General features: G+C 53.4%; 1 protein-coding gene and 1 pseudogene across 1 annotated transcript in view; both read left to right on the top strand.

The window, feature by feature from the left end:
* Positions 1-2,252, top strand: part of LOC130024567 (CAP-Gly domain-containing linker protein 1-like) — a 94,500-nt gene extending 92,248 nt beyond the window's left edge. The window contains 1 exon segment of the mRNA XM_056115282.1: positions 1,930-2,252. Within this exon segment, the coding sequence (XP_055971257.1) occupies positions 1,930-2,252 (323 nt within the window).
* Positions 2,253-2,695: 443 nt separating this feature from the next.
* On the top strand, positions 2,696-22,587 carry LOC130024566 (vacuolar protein sorting-associated protein 33A-like; annotated as a pseudogene).
* Positions 22,588-23,058: the final 471 nt, after the last annotated feature.

Raw genomic sequence — 23,058 nt, 5'->3', positions numbered from 1 at the left:
GGAGGGAAACTCAACCTGCTCCCCTCCAAAGGGTCCCGGCGAGGACAGCCAGGCGCGGGGGCAGGAGACTCTGCTCATTTTCCTTAAACCCCTTCACTTTGAATAAACATTTAAAATCAGACTTTCTAAGTATGTGTTAGATTTAGAGCAAGGAACTCTTAAAATAATCTTATGGTGGGATCAGTTACCAAATAAGTTTGTTTTGTTTTGCTTTGGGGACACAGTGCTCTTCAGTCATTCCTGCCTCCAGAGACCATGCAGTGCTGGGGACCAACCCAGCTCTCCTGTCTGTGAAGCGTAGACCCCAGCCCAGCCCCAAACCCATGCCATAGGAAAGTCAAGATTCCTGACCCACAGGGTCGCATCAGAGATTTCCTTTCCACTAAAATGCTCTTATTTCCACCTACACAAGATCCTATTCCCTAGTGAGGTGTTGCTCATGTAATAGCTTAACTGCACAGAAGTCCACCCTTTCCGGTGTATTTCCAGCCCTTGGGTGTTGAATTCAGGAGATCTCTGTTAGTCTCAGATTCTTTGCTTTCTATTTAATGATCTGGAGTGTAAGTGTGAGCCAGGCGCTGAGAGAAATACACACTTCTCTTTTCATCTCTGTGAGAATTCCCGTTTGCCGTAAACCCATGAGAATTCTGTAATGTGTGTGCGGATATCTTGGGTCTCACTAACCAGACATACATTCTGCCATTTCAAACGTGGGCCTCAGTCTGCGATTCCTCCTGTCAGTTTTGGGAGGCATCTGACACTCGGAACATGCTCTTCGTTCACCCACTCACCCGGGGACCAGAGAGACTCGGCTTGTTGCTGTAAGTTACGCCTCATTCAATGTGTCACCTGCCCGCATCACTGGTGCTATGGCCCAGAGCATGTGATCTAAACATGCATGACCCAGTGCCGCAAGGTGGGTTGGAGGGAATACCCAGTGGCCCTCCCAGCTTCTCCCAGGGGTGCACATTCCCTCCATCCCCAAGGCACACAGATTGGAACTACTGAGTAGGACACGAACATCCACTGCTGTCCTGGACCCCAGACTTTAATGAGATCCCCCACTTCACACGCACCTCTGTCTCTCTCCCAATATGCATCCCACGAGCCACACTTCTGTCCCCTCTCATGTCCTTTCCAGGCTGTGGCATTGCCCAGTCTTGACTGAACGTCCGTCCCCACCCTGTGCTACCCCCCACACGTCCTTTTGTGTTTGTTTTAATTGTTGTCATTTCTTGGTAATAATTTATTCAAGAAGTAGCACTTCTTCCTGGGATTAGGTATTTAAAAGACACACAGGCAAACTTTTTCTCCCTCACAGTCAGTAAAATTTCACTAAACTTGTGTAAGCATCAAAGCCTGGGCCCCTCCCCCCGCAATAGTCCTGGGAGCCGTTGAGCGGGGGTTCTAGGGCAGTTGTGCACTGGCCTCTCTCTGGGTTGATTTCTGGTACAGGAAGGGAAGTCGAGGCCCCAGGGGCCATGAGGACCCTCAGGGCCTGTGACCAGCAGTCCTTGGCCAGCGGGCTCTAGGAGGCTCAGTTGGCTGGGGGTTTTCCCACCTGGAGTGGAGGGCGCCCCCTATCAGGCGAGGGAGTGCGTGGTGAGTCTGGGGCGGGGGCGCTGCAGCGGGGACAGCCCCCTGCCGGCAAGTGCAGGCCGCCCGGGTCGCCTCCGACCCCCATCTCCTAGACCGCGCTGTGCAGGGTGCCCCCCCCCCCACGAGGGAGATGAGGAGCCCAAAGCCTGAGCCCAAGGCCACCGCTGGACCCAGACCCAAAGCCGCACGCCAGGGGCCCCCGCCCGCCCCGCCCGAGGGACCGGGATCCCAGGCCGCCTTCCAGTCCTGCCGCCCCCGCCCCCGCCGCTAGAGCCCCGCGGACAGATGCCTCAGGACTGAGACCCCCGCGCCGGGGGTCCGCGCCCTGAGCCCATGACTCGCGCGCCCTGCGCTTCCCGCCGCCCGCCGCGGCCCCCAGGAAAGACGGTCACGTGGCCTCGATGTGCGCCTCGATGGGCGCGGGGGGCTGGGGTCCGCCCCGCGCGGGTAGACGGGCGCAGGGGATCGCCCGCCTGGAGTCGCGGGCCCTGCTCCGGCCCCGCCAACTCACCTGGAGCCACGGAGCTTGGGCATCTGGCCGGAGGCCCCCCAGGGACCGCTGCGCGGGCAGCGCCACCTCCTGCGGCTCCACAGCCACGGGCCGGCCCCTGAGGGGCGGGCAGGGAACCTCTGGACAGGGGGACACGGCCTGAGCGAGGCGCTGTTGGGTGCCGGTGGGCGGGACCCCCCGCGCCAGGCAGGGCCCCGCACCTGTGCAGTTCGCACGGCGGCCAGCAGAGGGCGCCGTGAGCCGCTCACCGGCCTGCTGGGGCTGCTGGTCGGTCCCTCACTGGGCAGGACCCGGTGATGGCCAGGGGAACCCGAGGACCCCCTGAGACCGCTCCCAGGAGCCGGGGTGGGGCGGGGGGGGGGAACATGCCCTCGCAAGGCCAGCTGGCAGTGCAGGGGAGATGACGCCAGGGCGCCCTCGTTCCCCCGTTCCCAGCTTCCCGGGAGGGTCCCTCCAAGGGAGCAGAGGCAGCACTGTGCCCCTGCTCTGCTGGGGGTCTGGGGGGTCTGTACAGCCCCCGGGAAGCGCTGAGTCTCGGCAGCCTGTGCCCTGGCTCCGTGGGGCACCCCCGGCGCCCCTAGCGGGATGGAGGGAGATGAGGGGGTGTGATGTCACTATTTTCACGTGACCGCGGCGTCACGTGGCGGCGGGGCCCAGTGGAGCCAAGGCCACGCACCTGTGGTCAGGCGGGTGAACCTGAACGTGCTGCGCGAGTTCCTGGACATGTGCGCGGGCAGCAAGCTGACAGCCGGGGCGGGTGGCGGCCTCTGGGTCTGGGGGCGCCACCCAGAGTCGGCAGCCCCGAGAGAGGGGGCGTTGTGCTCCCCGCCCCTGTGGCCTGGCTCTGGGAAGGAAAATGGGAGTGACCTGAGTCCTTCTCAGCAGGACGATTACAGCCCCGCGTCCAGGCACTCCCCGCTGTCCCCGTGTGCGGGGTGGCGCTGCATGCTACCCTGGGTACCACTTCTCCCAGCTGCCTGTTCCTCCACGGTTCGCGCAATCAGTTATGCCAAATGGGGAAAAAGGACCCTGGTGTCGCACAGGCGAAATGCTCACAGGCCGCTTGGCATTCATCCTGGCCCCCAGTGACACCATCCTTGCCTAGGTAGAGGCGAAGGTCAGCTGGAGGCCTGACTCTCTCAGGGGCACCTGACACTGTCCCAGCTTTCCAAATACTCTCTCAGAATTAAGATACCTATGGGATACCTACACGAGAGGTTTTCATTTGATTGATGCTGGATTATATGATGCCTGTTACATGCTGGGTTGAAAGGTTTCCTTGGCAGTTCACCCACGGGGTTCATGACCCCAGTCTGACCCCAGGACACTGCATACACACTCTTTGTGGATGACAGTGAATGTGCTTCCGTGGCCAGTAGCACCCCTTGCCCTGACGCTGTTTTTCTTCAGGCCACAAAATAGGAGTGTGGTTAGCTATTGCTAACGGCAAGTTTTGTTTGTCCAGAGTTTGCAAATGACTGTTGTTTGCTGTTGGCCGTTATTGAAATCCCTTTTACTAAAAGAATGGGATGCTTCTCTCTCCCGCAGGCAATAGTTTGAGATGAGTATCTCACAGGACCATTTGGCTTGATTGCACAGTACTCACTTCTAAAGGTAAAAAGGTTTTGGTTATTATTATTTATTTGAAACTGTCATTCTGGACTCTAGCAAGAGTAATATGATGTTCCACTTCTGGAGTAAGTGGTGTGCAGAGCTGTCTGGTTTTTAGAATCACTGACGCTGTTATGAGTGGTAAATGTTTTATCTTCTGTGGACCTTTTGTTTATTTATTTGAAGTAAAAAAAACATTTTATTTGGTGACCTTTAGGAAGAGGACGAGCAGAGAGAGTAGCATTTCAGGAGAGACCGTGGGCTTCTCCAAAGACAGAGAGAGCCCCTACACACATCCCAACATTAGAAAGGAAAGCACAAAAGTCCCCATCTCAAGGAGAGCTGCGGGCACCGCATTTGCTCGGCTACATGGGCACAAGCAACTCAGGGGCTCGGGCAGCATAGGAGCCTTCAGTGGACCTTTCAAGGGTGGGTGTGCACCCCCCTCTTCTCCTTGACGGAGCGGCATGTCTTCTGATTGTTACTTCATGTGGCTCAAAGTTTTTTAAACACAGGAATGGTTACTTCAGCCTGAATTTATACACCTGCCTTTGGGGAATCTAAATTTTTATCCTAAAGTGGTTTTGAATTTTATTTGGGGGCTCGTGCCAGGCAGTGCTCAGGACTTACTCCTGGCTTTGCACTTAGGATCACTCCTGGCAGTGCTCAGTGGACAGTATGGGGTGCTGGGGATAGAACCCCGGGTCAGCTGAATGCAAAGCAAGCACCTTCACCACTCTACTTTCTCCCTAGCCCCAGGTCTCCTGAGCACTGCCCCTGGGCACCTCCTGGTGGTGAGTCTTAGCAGTTCGATGAGGCTTGGCGCTGTGGTGGCAGGGATATCCCAGGCCACTCCAGTGGCCTCTCTTGGGATGCACATGGCAATGCTTGAGACCCTTGTGGTGCCAGGGGGCGAAGTTGGCAGTCATGTGTCAGGCATGTACCGTAACCCCTGCATTCTCTGACTCAACACTACAGTCTACTGTGCTTTGGAGTGGGAGTGTTAGAACACCTGAGTTTTTGTTGTTGGTCTGTTTTGTTTGGGCCACCCCTGGCAGTGCTCAGACTTACCCCTAGCTCTGCACTCAGGAATGACTCTTGATGGTGTTTGGGGACGGTGTGGGAGGCCGGCAATCCAACCCGGGTTGGCTGCCTGCAGTGATGTCTGAGTTAGGGTCAGCTGCTAAGCTTTAGGGGTTCTGTTCACCATTTGTATGTGTGCTTTCCTAGGAACATGAGGTGGAGTAAATGTTCACACTCAAAGGAAGCCGCTTGCAAGCAGCGGATGTCAAGAATATCATTTTTTTCGTCAGACCCCGGCTAGAACTGATGGATATAATTGCTGAAAATGTGCTTAGGTATCTCAGAACTGATGCTTGGTCCATACGGAATCATTCCTCTAGTGGTTTTAGTGCTCATCAGGACACCTTTGCTTGCCAGCGCTTTAGTAAGTGGATCTTTGGACAGATGTGAGAGTGTGTCGGAGGAGAATGGGGGGTCAGGAGTAGGATACTCTGCAGCCAGACAAGGATAGACCCTCGGAACCCAGTGTGGTCCCCAAGTTTTCCAGGAGTGACTTCTGAGTGCATAGCCAGGAGTTATCCCTGAGCACCTGCAGGTGTGGCCCAAAAACTATAAATAGAGAATGGGAAACTTTGTGGATTGGGGCTTGGGGAGGCAGGGCAAACCACAGAAACCCACTCTCTCAGGACAGTAGGAAGCTCCGGCCTGTCTCAGTAGAAGGACCCAGGTATTTTTATAAAAAGAAAAACAGCTAGTGGTTCTTTTTCAAGTACTGAATACCATATGCTCAAATTTCATAAGCAACGTCAGGAGAAGCTGATTAAAATTTAATGCTGCAGCATTTATGGAGGAAGTGCACCAGCCCAGTCTGCATTACGTGTGATCGACGTGGCCCCTACGAACGGACTTAAAACCATGCGGGGTATTTGTGCAAGATCGGGCACGGTGTGAAGCAACCATTTATTTTCCTAGAGACATCGCTTGATTAAATAGAAACATTTTTTTTTCTGCAAGAAACAGATGTCCATTTCAATAACCCTGAGAGGTTTTGGGGTTTTTTTTTCTCTTTTTGGGTGCCACCCGACAATGCACAGAGGTTACTCCTGGCTCTGTACTCAGGAATTACCCCCGGTGGTGCTCAGGGGACCATATAGGATGCTGGGAACTGGGAATCGAATCCGAGTCAGCCGCGTGCAAGGCAAACGCCCTACCCGCTGCGCTGTTGCTCCAGCCCCAACCCTGAGAGTTTTCATGTCCCATCAATGGCCCAAGAGAAGCAGCACTGCCCCTTGGCAGAGCACAGGTCAGCGGTTTCCAGAAAAAGCATCACATCAAGAGAGCAGGAAAACTCGAAACTTGGGCCGAGTCAGTAGTGGGGGGTTAGCTGATAAGCGTCTCTTTAGAGCCCACTGTGTGTCAGGCACAGGTGGGGCCCTGGGGAGCAGTACTTGCATCGGGGCCTCGGGCCAAGGCACGGTCCTTCTCTTGCAGTGAAGACAGACGTGGCCCCACAAGAGATTTCCACATTTTGTTTGTGCCCCGGCGTAGCCTGCTGTGTGAGCAGCGGCTTAAGGACCTGGGCGTCCTGGGCTCCTTCATCTGTAGGGAGGAGTACAGCCTGGACCTCATTCCCTTCGACGGGGACCTTCTCTCCATGGAGTCGGAGGGCGCCTTCAGAGTAAGTTCAGTGTTTGCCCTTTGAACTTGACACTCGTTTCTGCCTCGTTTGCGATGGTGACACTCACACTGGCATTTTAGTGATTCCTGGAAGTGTCCAGTTTCTTCCATTTGGGGAGAGATGGGAGTTGGTCCACACCCAGCAGTGCTCAAGGTTTACTCCTGGTTCTGTGCTCAAGGATCACTCCTGCGCATGCTCGGGGACCATATGTGATGCTGGGGCTAGAACCCAGATTGGCTGCGTGCAAGACCAGCGCCTTCCCCTGTGCTGTCTCTCCGGCCGCTGCTCCTCTTGCTTATGCAGAACCTCCTGTTCCAACAAATTGGCTTAAAATTGTTGTTGCCCTTACTGAATTCTCAAAAATCAATTGGCCTTAAATGTGTTGATTTCTGGTGTTTCTCTGCTGCTGTTCGATGTTTGTCCTTGTGCCCGTCCCACCCTGACTTGACTGTGGCTGTGGAGGAAGCTTTGAGAGTGGAAGGCAGGGCCGCTCCAGCCAGAAAGAGTCAAGTCTGTCACTGCGTTTTTCCAGTTAGCCCTTTGTGAGTGATTTTGTTTCCATGACTCGCCTTTCCCCTTGATTGAGTCTTGGCAAGACCTGAAGACTTTTATCTTACATTTTCATTTTCTAGAAAAAAAATTGCTTACATTTTTCATTCAAACTCTTGAGGTTCTGCAGTGTGACCTCAGGGCTGGGTGCAGGGTGTGCGGGAAATTCTGTTTCTCCCACACGCCCGTCCCAGCCCGTTTCCTACTGGTTATTTTCAGCACATATTTATTTGTGATTTATTTGAGATCTCCAAGCCTGCATGGTTTGGGACTGGACCTGTCAGTAGCTAGACAGTTACACCCTCCAACTGCCGTGTAAACCCAAGAGAGCGCGCAGCCGCGAATATTATTTACTTTTCTCTAAGTTTTCAGGGTACCTTAAATACCACATGGCAGAGCCTGGCAAGCTATCCGTGGTCTATGCCAAATAGACCAAATTGATATGCCAAATCCAGTAATAAATGGATCTCATTTCCCTAACCCTGAATATGCAGAGTCGAGAAGGATATGGAAGGAGAGGCTGATAAAACACCAAGGCAGACATAGGCTGCCAAAACGCAGAAAAACAAAAATGATTGTCTGTACTTTTAATGCTCGTACGCTGGCATCTACTGCATCCATTGAAGACCTTATGGTACAAGTGCAAAAGATCAAGTACGACATCATTGGTCTGACCGAAACGAGAAGACATCAATCCCATCATGCCGTTTTCGACACCGGAGAAGAACTGTTCCTTGGAACATGTGATAAAAGAGGCGTCGGTGGTGTTGGTATCCTTGTCAATACAAACTTACTCATGAGCATTGATTCATTCGAATGCCTAACAACCCGAATCGGACGATTACACTTGAATAAATGTGGCTCACTACCGGAAGTTTCTATCTTTGTTGTCTATGCACCAACACCCAGTTATGGTGAAAGAGAAACTGAGAAATTCTACATGGAGCTGGAGAAGTTCTATAAAGAAGATCACACCTTCTACAAGATCATTGTCTGTGATTTTAATGCCAAGATAGGACCAAGAAGATCAGTCGATGCACTCCACATCGGAACCCATGGCCTGGAATGGAACGAACAGGGTGACAGACTGTCTGAGTTCATCATGTCAACCAAAACATTCCATGGTAACTCATATTTCCAAAAGGCTGAATCTAAACGTTGGACATGGGAGTCTCCCGATGAACGGTTCCACAATGAAATAGACCACATCATATTCAATCGGCGGTTTTGCCTAACCGATGTTGCTGTTGTCCCAAAATTCCAAACGGGATCAGACCACCGTCTTCTTCGTGCAAAATTCTACCTCACAGAACGAGGAGAAAAGAATGCAAGGTTTAAGAAGAGGACTCCCAGAACAACCACCAACTGGGAGCTCTTTGGCTCTATTGCAGCAACATGGGAAGATGCCGTCATTGACAACATTGATGAGGAATACGATCGAATGATTCAGCACCTCCATGATTGTGTAAGGAATGCCAAGAGATAAATAACCACAAAAAACCGTCTTTCTTCGAACACTCTTGAACTTATTCGCCAACGTGGCTTGGCACATGCCTCAGGCAACCACAAGCGAACATCCGAACTGGCAAAACAGTGCAGAGAAGCCATCAAGGATGACCTCAAAAACAGGAGAGCTGCAGTACTGGTAGATGCAGCAGAAGCTGGGAAAAACATTCGTAATGCCCGCCTGTCCTTCACGAACTACAAAACCAAGATGACTGCCCTCCGACATCATGATGGATCTATCACATCTTCCAGAAGGGCAATGGAGAAGATTATTCATGACTTCTACTCAGATCTCTTTAATAGCCACATCCACTTGCCCACATACCACATACCACATGATGGATATGTCGTTCCCAATGTTCTCCCTTCCGAAATCCAACATGCCATCTCGTCGGTAAAGAAACAAAGAGCACCTGGCCCAGACAAGATCAGACCTGAACAACTGAAGAACTTACCATCAGTACTCATCAATACATTGGCTCGACTTTTCACACGCTACCTGTCTGAACGCAAGGTTCCATCCCAATGGAAAACCAGCAGGACTGTACTACTATACAAGAAAGGAGACACCCACGACATTGGCAACTATCGCCCAATCTGCCTATTGTCTGTCATCTACAAACTATTCACTCGAGTCATCCTGAATAGGATTAGCAGAACACTAGATGAAGGACAACCATGTGAACAAGCTGGATTCCGAAAAGGATTCAGTACCATCGACCATATCCACACAATAACCAAGCTCATTGAGGTACCTCGGGAGTTCAAGATGCCGCTCTGTCTAACATTCATTGATTTAAAGAAGGCCTTTGATTCTGTTGAGACGGAAGCGGTCATGGAAGCCCTAGCCAATCAGGGCGTACAAACTCAATACATCAGGATCCTTCGTGAGCTCTATTGCGGATTCACTACCAAAATCTCACCATTCTACAAAGAAGTAATCATCCATATCAAGAGAGGGGTTCGGCAGGGTGATACCATTTCACCAAAACTCTTCAGTGCCACCCTCGAGAACATCATGCGGCGATGGAATGGGAAAACATGGGAGTGAAGATAGATGGTCGGCAACTACACCACCTCCGCTTTGCTGATGACATCGTTCTAATAACACCAAACATCAGCCAAGCGGCACAAATGCTGAACGAATTTGACCGTGAATGTGGAAAGGTCGGACTACAGCTGAATCTTACGAAGACAATGTTTATGAGAAACAGCCTTGTTCCTGGCGCTCCATTCGCTCTCAACGGAACCACCATCTCCGAATGCAACGGTTATATATACCTAGGTCGAGAAATCAACATGATGAATGACCTGGCACCTGAGTTGCGCAGGAGGAAGAGAGTGGCTTGGAATGCCTTCAAGAACATTGAAGAAATAACTAAAAGGACAAAGAACCTCCAGCTACGAACACATCTCTTTGATTCCACTATTCTTCCTGCATTAACATATGCCTCAGAGACCTGGACCCTACGAAAACAGGATGAGAAAGCTATTCGGGTCTCTCAAAGAGGAATCGAAAGAACTATGCTTGGAATATCACGATTCACTCAAATGAGAGATAGAATCCGGAGTTCTGATCTTCGTCAACGCTCAAGAATCAGGGACGCTGTCTCATTTGCCAAGACATCAAAAATCAGATGGGCTGGACACGTAATGAGGTTTACAGACAACCGCTGGACTGGAGCCATTACTGATTGGATTCCACGAGACATCAAAAGATCACGTGGACGCCCACCTATAAGATGGTCAGACTTCTTCGTCAAGACCCTAAATGATCGGTTTAAGGCTCTGCATGTTGCTAGAACGAACAGATACCATTGGGCTACGCTAGCACGCAACCGGGATGAATGGAGACATTACTAGCACCCGCTCGAATAAATCGATGAATAACGGGGATTAAGTGATTAAGTGATAAGTGATTTATTTGTTTGCTTTGCTTTGGTTTTTGCTTGGGGCCTAACCTGATGATGCTCAGGGGTTACTCTTGGGGGTCCTCAGGGGTCCATATTTGACTCTTTGATGCCAGGGAAGCACCTTCCCACTATACTATCTATCTGGCTCCCGGAGTTTTTCTTTTTTAAATATTGTCTTTTTCTGAAAGGTTGTGTTTTGTTTGCAAATATGATTTTATATGTTTTGTTTACTATCTTTATGACAGGGAGCACTTCTGAAAAATTTCTCTTTCAAAGTGTCAGGTTGGCTCTTAGGGATGCCCGGGCCAGAACTCTGGCTCTTTCTTCTGTGGGGTGAGGTTTCTCCATGCTGAGTCCCTTAAGATAATCTGTAGACCCAAAAGCATTGATTTATTTGAGTTTTCACCCAGATGTTTTTCCTATGGCACATTCTTCACTGGAAATAGGGAAAATTGGGCATGGCTGGAGTTCTGGCAGGCCGAGTGGGGACCCCCCCCCCAAGTGTGTAACCACCACCTAGAGTGTGCGACCCTCAGCCTCAGCAAGAAAGGGAGGGAAAGGGAAAATAAATACCGGAATGAAGGGGAAGATGCAAGGCGGAAACACATCAGCTTGATAATGTCTTCTAAAAACGGCGTACCAGGGCCAGAGAGATAGTAATGTGGGTAGGGCACTTGCCTTGTCCCTTGCAGACCCGGGTTTGTTCCCTGGCACCCCATACGGTTCCCCAAGCCCCGCCAGGTGTGACCCCCAGTGCCAAGCCAGGGAGTCAGCCGGAACCCGTGCACGGCCCCAAAGCTCCCAGTGCCTGTCTGCGCCCTCTGCGCCCTCTATCATTGGAAGCTTGTGCAGGTGTGTTTGAGACGCGACCACGTTTCCCTGCATTCCTTGGGCATGTGAGTTGATTTGTGGTACTGCTGCTGCTGGTCTCAAGACACGACCTTTCGAGAACGCAGATGGATCACCAGATTTCCGGGCACCACTTCCCCTCGGCATGTTGGTCTCAGCAGCACCTTAAGAGAAAGAACCTGGGGCTCGCTTGGGTTCTGGGCTGCTGTCACCCAGCTCCCTGTGGGTTTGCTCATGGCTCTGGGCTTCATCCTGTGGAATCCAGAACTTTCCTGGGCTCCCCGATGGTCTCTCCCCACCCCAGTCATGAAGCAGGGAGGGGCTTGCATGGCCTTGTTTGGTGACAGGACACAGGCCTGCATGCCCCTGTGTGGTGACAGGACGGGGGCCTGCCCGGCCCTGTGTGGTGACAGGACTAGGGGTTGCCTTCCATCCGAGCCATTGCAGGTCTGGGAGCGGCCTCTCTGCTCCCTTTCCCAGTCAGCAGTGCGGAAGCGTTGAGGAAGCGGCTTGGTCACCCCAGCTGAGGATAGGAGCTTTCTCAGTCACACCCAGGGTTGCTCCTGGCCCTGCGTGGGCGGGGCAAGGACATCCCAACAGACAGACCCCAGACAGTTCGTTGCCACGGGCCCCACATCTGCCCGTGGATGCTGCATTCACGCCTTCTCTCTCGCCCTGAGCCACGACGGCCCCCGAGCCCGCATCACCTGGGGAGCCCCGAGTTCAGGACAGGAGGGACCCACACACCACCAGTTATGACCCTAGTGGCTGTTAAAGAGGAATTGCAAGGGCTGGAGCTATATACATTCGGAGGGCATTTGCCTTGCACGCAGCTGACCCAGGTTCAATCCCCTGCATCCCATATGGTCCCCGAAGCACCACCAGAATAATTCCTGAGTACAGAGCCAGGGGTATCCCCTGAGCCTCACCGGGTGGGAGTTTTTAGAGGTGTCTCTGTAGTAATACGCCGTTTTTCAAAATGAATGTTTTGTTGGGTGCTCGGGGCTGGGCAGGGCCAGGCAGGAGCTGGCTTAGCTGTCCGCAGGCAGACACAGTTCCCGCTCTGAACAGTCACCTATGCCCCTGAGCTGTTTGAAAGAGGTCCCCTAATGCTTTCCTTCCACTGAATCTTCCTGTCTGCTCTGCTCCAATGCGGAGTTTCTGGTCCTTTTCTGAGGACTCTTTGGACATCCCGACCAGGATATTTTGGACTGAAGTGTGAGGCTGAACCCCAGACTTGGCAGAGACATCCTACGTGATCTTTGGGGATGTTATGCTCAATCTGGGCTAGGCTCTCTGGGAGGTCTCCCTCTCTACCCCGCCCTCAGTCTGCACCCCTCGTCCTCACGCCTCTACGGTGCACGCCTGTTGGCTGCTGCCTTAGACAGGGTCAAAGATTCCATGATGAGGAGCAATAGCACAGCAGGTAGGGCATTTGCCTTGCATGCGGCCGACACGGGTTCGATTCCCAGCATCCCATCATGGTCCCCCGAGCACCACTAGGAGTAGTTCCTGAGTGCATGAGCCAGGAGTAACCCCAGTGCATTGCCGGGTGTGACCCAAAAAGAAAAAAGATAAAAAGAGAGTCCCGCGATGGGCACCAGCAGTGCCGCCCCATCAGGTGGAGTGTAGGTGAAGTGCGTTGCGTGATTTCCCTCCTCTGCTCTCCGCACTTGCTGGATGAAGGGATTGAGGCACAGGAGAGATCTTGAGGCCCCGCTTGGGACCGTGTGTTCTCTGTCAGCCCTGCTGAACCACCCGGCTGGGCGGCGCGTGCGTGCTCTTTGCTCTTTCTGGGCCAAAGATGTTTCTTTTTGTCTGTGTGTTAAATGGACCTTGTGGCCCTTGTCCGAGACCGTGGCTGCCCTCCTGCTGTCCCCTGTGACACTCGCTGCTGTATGTGGGAGAGGCTGCCTGCCCTTCCACAAGCCCAGAGTGTTCTGCTGTGTGGTCACGCGGGCAGGCGGAGGCCAGCCTTTCCTCGCCCGCCCGCAATGCTTGCCCGCAGTAGAGATGCTGCCTTGAGGCCTCGCTGCTGACTCACAGAGCCTGTGCCCACGCGCCTGGCCCTCTCCCACAGGAGTGCTACCTGGACAGCGACCAGACGGGCCTGTACCACGCGACCAAGGGCCTGATGAAGCTGCTGGCCTGTACGGGACCATTCCCTAGAGATTCGGCAAGGGCGAGTGCGCCAGGGTGAGCCGGGGCGGGGAGGGAGGCCTCTCTCCTGCGGGTGGGGTTTGGGGCTCCACCTCACAGTGCTCTTGGCTCTGTGCTCGGGCCACCAAAATGAGTCTGTCTGCGTGCAAGGCGTGACCCCTGGCCCCTCTGCTGTCTCCCAGCCCTCTTTCCTTTTCTCTTTTCTGTTCTTTATCTTTTCTTTTCCATCCCTACTCTCCCTCCCTCTCTCGCCCTCTCCCTCCTCCCGCCCTCTCCATACCCTGCAGTGCTCGGGGCTCACTCCTGGCAGGGTTTGAGGGATCGTACGTGGTGCCAGGAATTGAACCTGTGTCAGCCACCTGCAAGGCAAGCATCCTACCCACCATACTGTCTCGGGCCTGTCTTGTTTTATTTTATTGTTCCATTTTTTTCCGCCTTATTTTTAAATTTTGGATTGCCGGGATCTTTTTAGCTTCATTTTAAAATCCGCCCATTGCTAAAAAGGCTCTCCCTGACTCTGTACTTTGTTCCCAGCAAGTGGCCAATATGATGATGAGGATGAAGAGAGAGTTTACAGAAAGTCAGAATTCAATATTTCCTGTTTTTGATAACCTCTTGTTGCTTGATTGAAATGTGGATTCATTAACGCCCCTTGCGACTCAGCTGACATATGAAGGACTCGTCGATGAAATTTATGGCTTCCAGAACAGTAAGTGAAGCGACATCATTTACTAATAGGTTAGCTGAGTAAAATCAATCTCAAAAGTGTCTGTTTTTAAAGGTGTGGCATTTGTGTATAAGTCAGAATACTTGAAAATGTCAGGCACTGACTTTCAGCCCAAGGTTAAAGCGAGCTCGAGCCAGGACACCATCGGGGAAACTGAGGCGAAGGCCTTGTGCAGAGGGCCATGCGGTGTGCAGCCCCGCTGCTCAGGCCGCCCAGGGAGGCGTGAGGAATAGAGCGTTTCTGAGGGGTGCCTGGGTCTGAGGTCAGGGGGCTTTGGCCCCGGGTGTTAGATTCTGTAGCATTTCAGATCTGAGTGGGGGCTAGGAAAGCTCACGGGGCTAGTGCCAGGCGCACAGCCAGCACTCGGTTCCATCTGCGCTCCTGCCTCATCGAGTGAGCACTGAGCCGGGAGTATCTCCTGCTGGGATACAGTCTGAGAAGTTTCCCACAGTCTGATTCGTGTCTTTTCTTCAGAACAGGGAGCCCTAGGCCGCAAGAGGGGTAACTCCGGCGACTTCAGGAGTGGCCCTGGCCGGGGGCTGGGGAAACAGCCCTGGGGATAGAGCCCCGGTCTGGAAGGACAGGGATGCAGCTAACTGCATGGGGTCTCTCTGGGGACATAGAGCCCTGCAGCTGCTGAGTGGTGGCTGAGTCCAGACAGTGCTATCTGTCCAGTGTGCCAAGCTGGTTATCGCAGAGTGGATTGCGATGGCGTGTGTGTGTGTGTGTGTGTGTGTGTTCGTGTGTGTTAGTGTGTATGTCACTGCAGTGGTGAATGCGTGGCTCAGTGACAGCGGCCACGGAAGCAGAACAGGACCACACATGGAGGCATTTCCACACAACAAAGCGTTTTCCTGCTCTTTCATGATTATGGGGGGTGTTTCCGGTTTGTTTTTTACCAGTTGTTCCAAAGGATAACTTCTTAAGTTGCTTCCTTTTGTGGGGACAGTCGTAAGCAGTGCCCAAGGGACTGTGGGGCTGATCTCGGTGATTTTCTGCTCTGTGGGGCCAGTCTGTGGCCCTGGGGCCACCGGGGCTGTGCCTGGCAGCGGCTGGGGGTGATGCCACACACACAGTCCCTCCCCAGACTCCTGCTCTGAGCTTTCACTGGCACAGGAGCACCCCGTGCGAGGTGTCCCCACCTCCTGGTGCTTCTGCAAGTCCCTCGAGGGATCTGGCAGAGGTGCTGGGGTGGCTGGTGCGGAGGTGTGAGAGATGGGGCTTGTGGGGTGCCTCCGGGGGGAAGGCGTTTGGGGAGCTCACAGTCTCTTCACATCACACACTTACTTCTGATCAAACATTTAATTAAGGAAGAGTGCTGGAGTGATAGTACAGCGGGTAGGGCATTTTGCTTGCACGCGGCTCAGCCCGGGTTCGATTCCCAGCATCCCATAGTGTCCCCTGAGCACCACCAGAAGTAATTCCTGAGTGCAGAGCCACTAGTGACTCCTGTGCATTGCTGGGTGTGACCCCCCCAAAAAAGAAAAAATTAAGAGAAATCTGAAAAACAAGGAGAAATTGGGCTTCCCCATAACCCCCCAGCTCTGCGCCCGTGGCTGGACCAAGGGCGATGGCAGGCCCGTGCAGAGCTGCGTGCAGGCTGCCTGGGCCAGCAGCTGCCCCTCTGCTTTGAGCTGGAATGCGAGGTCTGGCCGACCTCGTGTATCTCAGCATGTGCTCAGGCCCCGGGTCCCGCGGCCACCGTGGCATGCTGTATCCAGACGCTGGTGCCCGGGCTGTTCCGAGGGGCTTAGGATTTGGAAAGCATCTGAGAAGTATTTTTCTCCGTCGTTCACTTTCTCTCCCACATTCTCCGATGCAGGAGTTCTTGTTGTTGCTTTATGATTCTCAGCACCCACCCCACAGTGCTCAGGGCCCACACGGGGCAGTTCTCAGAGGAACAGACAGCTGGACTTGAGCGTGCGCTGCCCCCGATGACCCGTCTCTCTGGACCCACAGCAGTGGAGCTGATTGTGTGTAGACACGTCGGGATTTGTGTTGAAAGTGGAGGAGATGATTTTTTGAAAGGAACCAACTTGGAGCTAGAGGCAGTGCAGCAGTTAGGGTGAGTTTGGTCCCCAGGACCGCATATGGTTCCCCCAGTCACTGCCAAGAATTAGCCCAGAGCAAAGAGGCAGGAATAAGCCTTGAGCTCTGACAGGTTTGGCCCCAAAATCAGAGAAAGGAAACAGAAAGGAAAGAAGCCGTTGGAGCTGTCTCCGGCCTCAAGCAAACTTCCATGCTGAGATGATTCCTGGGATCTTGTTTTTGTTTTTGTTTTTCTTTTGACTTTTCTTTTTCTTTTTCGGAGAGTATCTTGCCTGCATGGCAAAGTCTGGCAAGCTACCCGTGACGTGTTCTTTATGGCAAAGACAGTAACAAGTCTCAAAATGGAGACGTTACTGGGCCCGCTTGAGCAAAATCGATGAACAATGGCAGGACAGTGACAGCGGTCACACTTGGCAATGCACAGGGGTTACTCCTGGTGCTGCACTCAGGAGTTACTCCTGGCGGTGCTCAGGGGGCCATATGGGATGCTGGGACTCGAACCTGGGTCTGCCCCGTGCAAGGCAATCACCTTCCCTGCTGTGCTATCACTCCAGCCCCATCCTGGGCTCCTCTTGGCTTGTTGAAATGGCGGTATACACGGCATGCACTTGCACGAGCCAGCAGGACAGACCTGCAGTTAGGCCGCCCTGGGGCATGTTTCCTCGGGTGGCCCCATCCTGAGTTCAGTTCGGGCTGGCAGTGGCAGGAGGCGTCCCGCGGGCCAGGGCAGGGAAGCCGTGCGTGAAAAGCGTGAGCGTCCTACGCTCGTGCGCATCTAGTGACTCAAAGCCCAGTGCTCTCCCCTGACAGGAAGTCTCTGGAGTCTCACTTGGGTGTCCCCTCCCGTGCAGGTCATGTAAAGCTGCCACCCAAGAAATTCGCCCTGAAGAGGCAGGGTGACGGGCAGGACCTGCCCACAGAGTCCAAGAAGCTGCCGCTGAACTCAGCCGAGGAACTCTACGCTGAGATCCAAGACCGCAACTTCAACGCCGTGGGTGCCGTGCTCAGCAAGAAGGCCAAGGTGATCTTGGCCGCCTTTGAGGTGACTGGGGCCTGGCGCCAGGCGGCAGGCGGGCTGTGGGCGCCCGGGGAAAGGTGGTGCCAGGCCCTCTCCTGGTGTCAGGTCCTTTGCCAGTCATCATCTGCACTCCCTGTCCCTCCCACCTTCCTCCCAGCTGCTGGCTGTGGCGGCATCTCCACTAGCTCCTGCATCTAGGGAATCCGGGTTCAGCCTGAGCAGGCTGTGAAGACGTGTGATAATGAGAGCACAGTCCCCGGCCCCCAGCTTCCTTAGCACCTCGCGCCCTCCTGCTGCTCATTTAGTTTGGGTTCAGCTCACTTTTGAAACCTGAATCAGTAAAATGATAGAAGCTGAATTTTTTAACTCTGGGGGAAGTTTTTAAAAATCACTTTTTCCCTTGAAGGGTGATTTCCTGATTTCATCTTTTTTAGGAGTTATCTCCACAATATCAGTATTTGTATTTCTTTGGGTTTTTTTTTTTTGTTTTGTTTTTTGAGGGGAGGCACACCCAGAGGTGCTCAGGGCTAACTCCTGGCTCTGCGCTCAGGGATCACTTCTGGTGGGCTGAGGCAACCACATGGGATGCTGGGGATCGAACCCAGGCTGGCCGCATGCAAGGCAAGCACCTCGCCACTGTTCTGTCACTCTGACCCCATGGTTGTTGTATTTCTGAAGTTGCTTTTGTCTCACTTGGGTTTTGTTCCTCAATTTTTTATTTCCTCACCGTGACTTATAAAGCTATGGATAAGAAGTGTCAGGCATTCACTGTTCCAGCTCCGAGCTCTCCATTGTGTCCAGTTCCCTCCCTTCCCGCTGCCAGTGCTCAGGGCTGGCTCCTGGCAGGCCTCTGGGTTCTCTGGGGAGGCCGGGCACTGAGCAAGCGCTTCCCACACTGTATAGCTTGGACCCAGGAAACGTTTTACACTTGATTTGCTATTGTTGAGGTCTCAGGCTATACGATCATTAGCTTTTGTGGCTTCAAGGCACAGTTTGCTGAGCTCCACATCCCTGGCAAGAACCATGCAGTGTCAGGTGTGGCCTGCGTGGGCCCTGGGCTCCCTCCCGTCCACATGGTCTCCCAGTGCTGCAGGATGTGGCTGTCGCAGTACCTGGACCCACCAACCCGCCTTTTCTATTTTCCTGTGGCTGTGGGATCTGGTTATAGCCTAATTCGTTTTGTGTCCATTTCTCACACTAAAAATTAAGTTGGGGGAGCCGGAGTGATAGCACAGCAGGTAAGGCACTTACCTTGCATGTAGCTGACCTGGACTCACTCCCCAGCCTTCCATGTGGTCCCGGTGCATGCCAGGAGTGATCCCTGAGTGCCAGGCCAGGAGGAAGGCCGGGGCACTGCCTTGCACGTGATTCAAACATGTCCTGGGCAATCCAGAGACCCAAATTCTTAAAAATGCACTCTTGGCAACCAGGGCTGGAGCTGGGGCACATTGTTTGTGTGTGTGGGGGGGGGGGGGGCGTGGGAGGGTGGGTGTCCTGGGTACATTCCCAGCACTGCTGTGGCTGTGTCTGGGGCATGCCCCGTGTGTGTGCGTGTGTGTGTGTGTGCATGTATGTGTGTGTGTGTGCGTGTATGTGTGTGTGTGTGCGTGTGCGCACACGCACACACACAGGTGTGCGAGGCCCTGAGTGCTGTACCCAGTACTGTCGTGACCTTCTCCCCTCCCTCAGGAAAGGCACAATGTCAAGACGGTGGGCAAGATCAAGCAGATTGTCTCCCAGCTACCCCACATGCAGGCGACACGGGGCTCCCTGGCCAACCACACCTCCATCGCCGAGCTCATCAGGGACGTGACGAGTGAGTGCCCTGTCCCGGGCTCAGGCTCAGGGTGTGTCACTGGCTCCCTGCTACTTCTGGGGGGCCCCGGCTACTTTTTCACTTGTGCATTGTTCCCTGTGCCAGCCGCTGTGTCCTCACAGAAATGTTCCGAGTGTGACTGTTGGGTTCTGCGGGGTCAGGTGGTGCAGCAGGACTCTCCCAGGCTCTGGGTGGCGCCAGCACTGCTTCGCCAGACCTGGCAATACTTGCTGAGGTTGGATTCAGTCTGATGTGGCAAGGAGCTGGAGTTGGAGCGGTACTGCAGTGCCTGGCACACAGCCGACCCGGGTTGGATCCCGGAGTCCCATATGGTCTCCGAAGCCTGCCAGGAGTGATCCCTGAGCACCACCGGGAGGGGCCCCCAGTGTAACCAAAGTAAAATGCCCTTGGGAAATTGCTTTAATTAGTGTGAAGGGGAAGCTTCTAGGGCCCAGGCCCTGGGGCTCTGTGTCTAGGCGCACCTCGGGGCACAGGCTGTCAGCCTCTCTGTTCTGGAATGTGCCTTCCTGGTGATGACTTAAACTTGGTGCTTGCTTGCTACTTTGCATGCCTCTGGGAGAAATGAGCATTTAACCCACTTCTGAGTTGCTCATGTGTTAATTATGTTTCAGCGTCTGAAGACTTCTTTGATAAGTTAACCGTGGAGCAGGAGTTTATGTCTGGAATAGACACTGATCAGGTACGTGAACACTAAAACTGTTTTAGCCGATAGTTAACGAGATTGGCAAACAGAACTCGAGGTAGGAAAGGAATCGCTTTGATTCCTGTGTCTGGCCTAAATACCTGTCAGGGCAGTGCAAAATGTGCGGAAAGAGACTCTGCCACGGGATCGGTTTCTGTTGACCGGGGGTGGTGTGTGTGTGTGTGTGTGTGTGTGTGTGTGTGTGTGTGTGCGCGCATGTGTTCCATTGCTGTTTGCTGTCCTCAGAGAAACAAGACCCAGCCCTGAAGCCCAAGACTATTGAAGCCCATCAGGGATTATTTAAGAGCATGGGTTATATGATCCCTTTTCCTGTCTGCCTGTCAATAAATCCCGCATTCTCACTTGCAGCAAGCAAGCGCCCAAATTCCCCAAGTCCCTGCTACTTTACTGATGCTGCTCAGGTGTCGCTGACAAGTGGGACAGTTGCACCTGCCTGTAGCCCCTGGAGCTTAGGTTGTCCAGGGAGTGTGGGCAGGAGCGTGAGCCAATCTCCAGCCTCTCCTTGATTGGGCCTCTCAGGGGCCCGGGAACGCCCAGGACTGCAGGCCCAGACCCGGCTCTCACACATGAATCTGCCACGACTCTAGGTCAACAGTTACATGGAGGACTGCATCGCCCAGAAGCATCCACTCATCAAGGTGCTCAGGCTCATATGCCTGCAGTCGGTATGCAACAGTGGGGTCAAGCAGAAGGTTCTGGATTATTACAAAAGAGAAATTCTCCAGGTCAGTGTTTCTAAGTGACTCATTTGCCAAGGGAGAAATTTATTAAAAAGGCAGTTGGCCTTGCATGTGCCCACCTGGGCTCGATCCCCGGCACCCATATGGGTTCCCTGAGCCCCACCAGCACTGATCCCTGAGCACAGGAAGTGGGGGGGGGGCAAAAGCAAACAAAACAAAGGAGACATCTGGACAATAGCACGTCAGGAGGTGTGGTTGGCCTCCTTTTCTTACTCAGTTATTTCAGTACACTGTCATCTATCTTCCTTACGTTGGGCCCATGCATTCTGACTGTAAAGTGAAAATGTGGGGTCCAAAGAGCTAGAAAGGGGCTGGAGCAATAGCACAGCGGGTAGGGCGTTTGCCTTGCACGCAGCCGACCCTGGTTTGATTCCCAGCATCCCATACGTTTTCCTGAGCACCGCCAGGAGTGATTCCTGAGTGCAAAGCCAGGAGTATCCCCTGAGGATCACCGGGTGTGACCTGAAAAGCAAAAAAAAAACAAAACAAAAACAAAAAAAAAAGAGCTAGAAAGGGGTCAGGCACTTGTCTTGCATGCTTCCGGGTATGACTCAAAAACAATAGTATCAAAATGAGATTGAAAATGTTCGCTCCCTCTTCGGAAGTGGGAGATCTAGCAGGCTCCCCAACTTCTCTGGCAGACATACGGCTACGAGCACATCCTGACGTTACAGAACCTGGAGAAGGCCGGGCTGCTGCGGCCCCAGCAGTGGGGCAGGAACAGCTACCCCACCATCCGGAAGACCCTGCGCCTCTGGATGGACGATGTGAATGAGCAGGTGAGCCGAGTCTTCATGCACACGCATGCACATGCACGCCATCTAATAGGCGAGCTGAGCCTTCACGCACATGCATGCGGACCAACATACACACACAGACACATACATAGACATACACACACACATTTCCCCAGTGGTGTGGCATCCTGCTGGTGGGAAGGCGCTGCCCTTGCAGAAGCCAGGACTGAGAGGGGCTTTTTGGGGGATGCTCTTTGAAAATGGGGGCTGGGGGGTGGGAAGCGGGGGCCCTTGTCCACTTAGGCCTCAGGGCGGGGGAGGCTGGTCTGGACTCAAGGAAGCCTCTGGTCAGGGAAAAGGCCAGCCTCAAGTAAGAGGATTGGGGACCAACACAACTGACTCACTGTGGGCAGTTGGGGCTGCTGGATTCAGAGTCACTGTGGGGGGGGGGGGTTCAGACTGGGGGTGACTGTGATGCTGGGGGCTGTCACTCTCACCCTTGGGAGATTTGGGCTTGGCTGTGCCCTGGGGCCTCGCCCCCTGGAAGAATGCCTGAGAGTAGATTGGTTGGGCTTAGAGCTCTCCACATTCCCTCCCCCCAGTGGGCCAAGTTTCTATAGGAGAAGTTTCTCACCAAATCGATGAACAGTTTTTCTTCTGTGGGGGTCGGATGGAATCTTTTCCGGGGAGACAGTTGAATGTTCAGACCCAGCGGTGCTGGGGTTTGGCCACGCACCTGCCCTCTGCACGTCCTGCCGGGCACTGGCACCTTCCAGCACACAGGGGCACCAAGCAGCTTTCTGAGATTGGTTTGAGACAGGACTCAGGGCCAGGAGAGGTGAGGGCAGAGCCATGCGTCAGCTCTGCACCACCAGGTCTGATCCATAAAGCTGTAGGGGCGGGAGTGGGGGGGAGAGAGAGAGAGAGAAGGAGAGAAGAGAGAGATTGGGAAATTGGGTAGAGGGTGGAGATGGCAGGGCTGAGCAGGGTAGGCTGGAGCACACTGTGTTCCTCCCCAAAGTCAAATCCAGGATGGCAGCGTGGAGGACGTTTGCCTTTAATGCGGCCAACCCAGGTTGTGATCCCTGAGTGCAGCACCAGGAGGGAGCCCTGAGCACCGCAGGGTATGGCCTCCGCTGAAACAAACAAACAAAAAGAAATCCCATGGCCCATTGGGCAGAGAGGAGTTGGTTGACTCCAGGTGTCGCTCTCGAATCCTCCGCAGAACCCCACGGACATCTCGGCTATGCCTCCCTCAGCATTCGGCTGGCCCAGCTGCTCTCCCGGCCTGGTTGGCGCAGAATCGAGGAATTTCTGCACATCCTCCCGGGTCCCCACTTCGAGGAGTGGCAGCCGCTGCCCAGGTGCCTGCAGAAGAAACGTAGGTTTGTGAGTGATTTTGTTTTCGTGACCCGCCTTTCCCCTTGATTGAGTCTTGGTAAGACCTGAAGATTCTTTTCTTACATTCTCATTTTTAGAAATAAAATTGCTTACATTTTTCATTCAAACTCTTGAGGTTCTGCAGTGTGACCTCAGGGCTGGGTGCAGGGTGTGCGGGAAATTCTGTTTCTCCCACACGCCCGTCCCAGCCTGTTTCCTACTGGTTATTTTCAGCACATATTTATTTGTTTGCTTTGCTTTGGTTTTTGCTTGGGGCTTCACCTGGTGATGCTCAGGGATTACTCTTGGTGGTCCCTAGGGGTCCATATTTGACTCTTTGATGCCTGGGAAGCACCTTCGCACTGAACTATCTGTCGGGTCCCCGGGACATTTTCTTTTTTAAATGTTGTCTTTTTCTGAAAGGTGGATTTTTGTTTACAAATATGATTTTATATGTTTTGTTTACTA

Source organism: Sorex fumeus, unplaced genomic scaffold (genome assembly GCF_029834395.1).
Source record: "Sorex fumeus unplaced genomic scaffold, SorFum_2.1 ptg000029l, whole genome shotgun sequence".
Taxonomy (NCBI): Eukaryota; Metazoa; Chordata; class Mammalia; order Eulipotyphla; family Soricidae; genus Sorex; species Sorex fumeus.
This window is presented reverse-complemented; position numbering and strand designations above follow the sequence as displayed.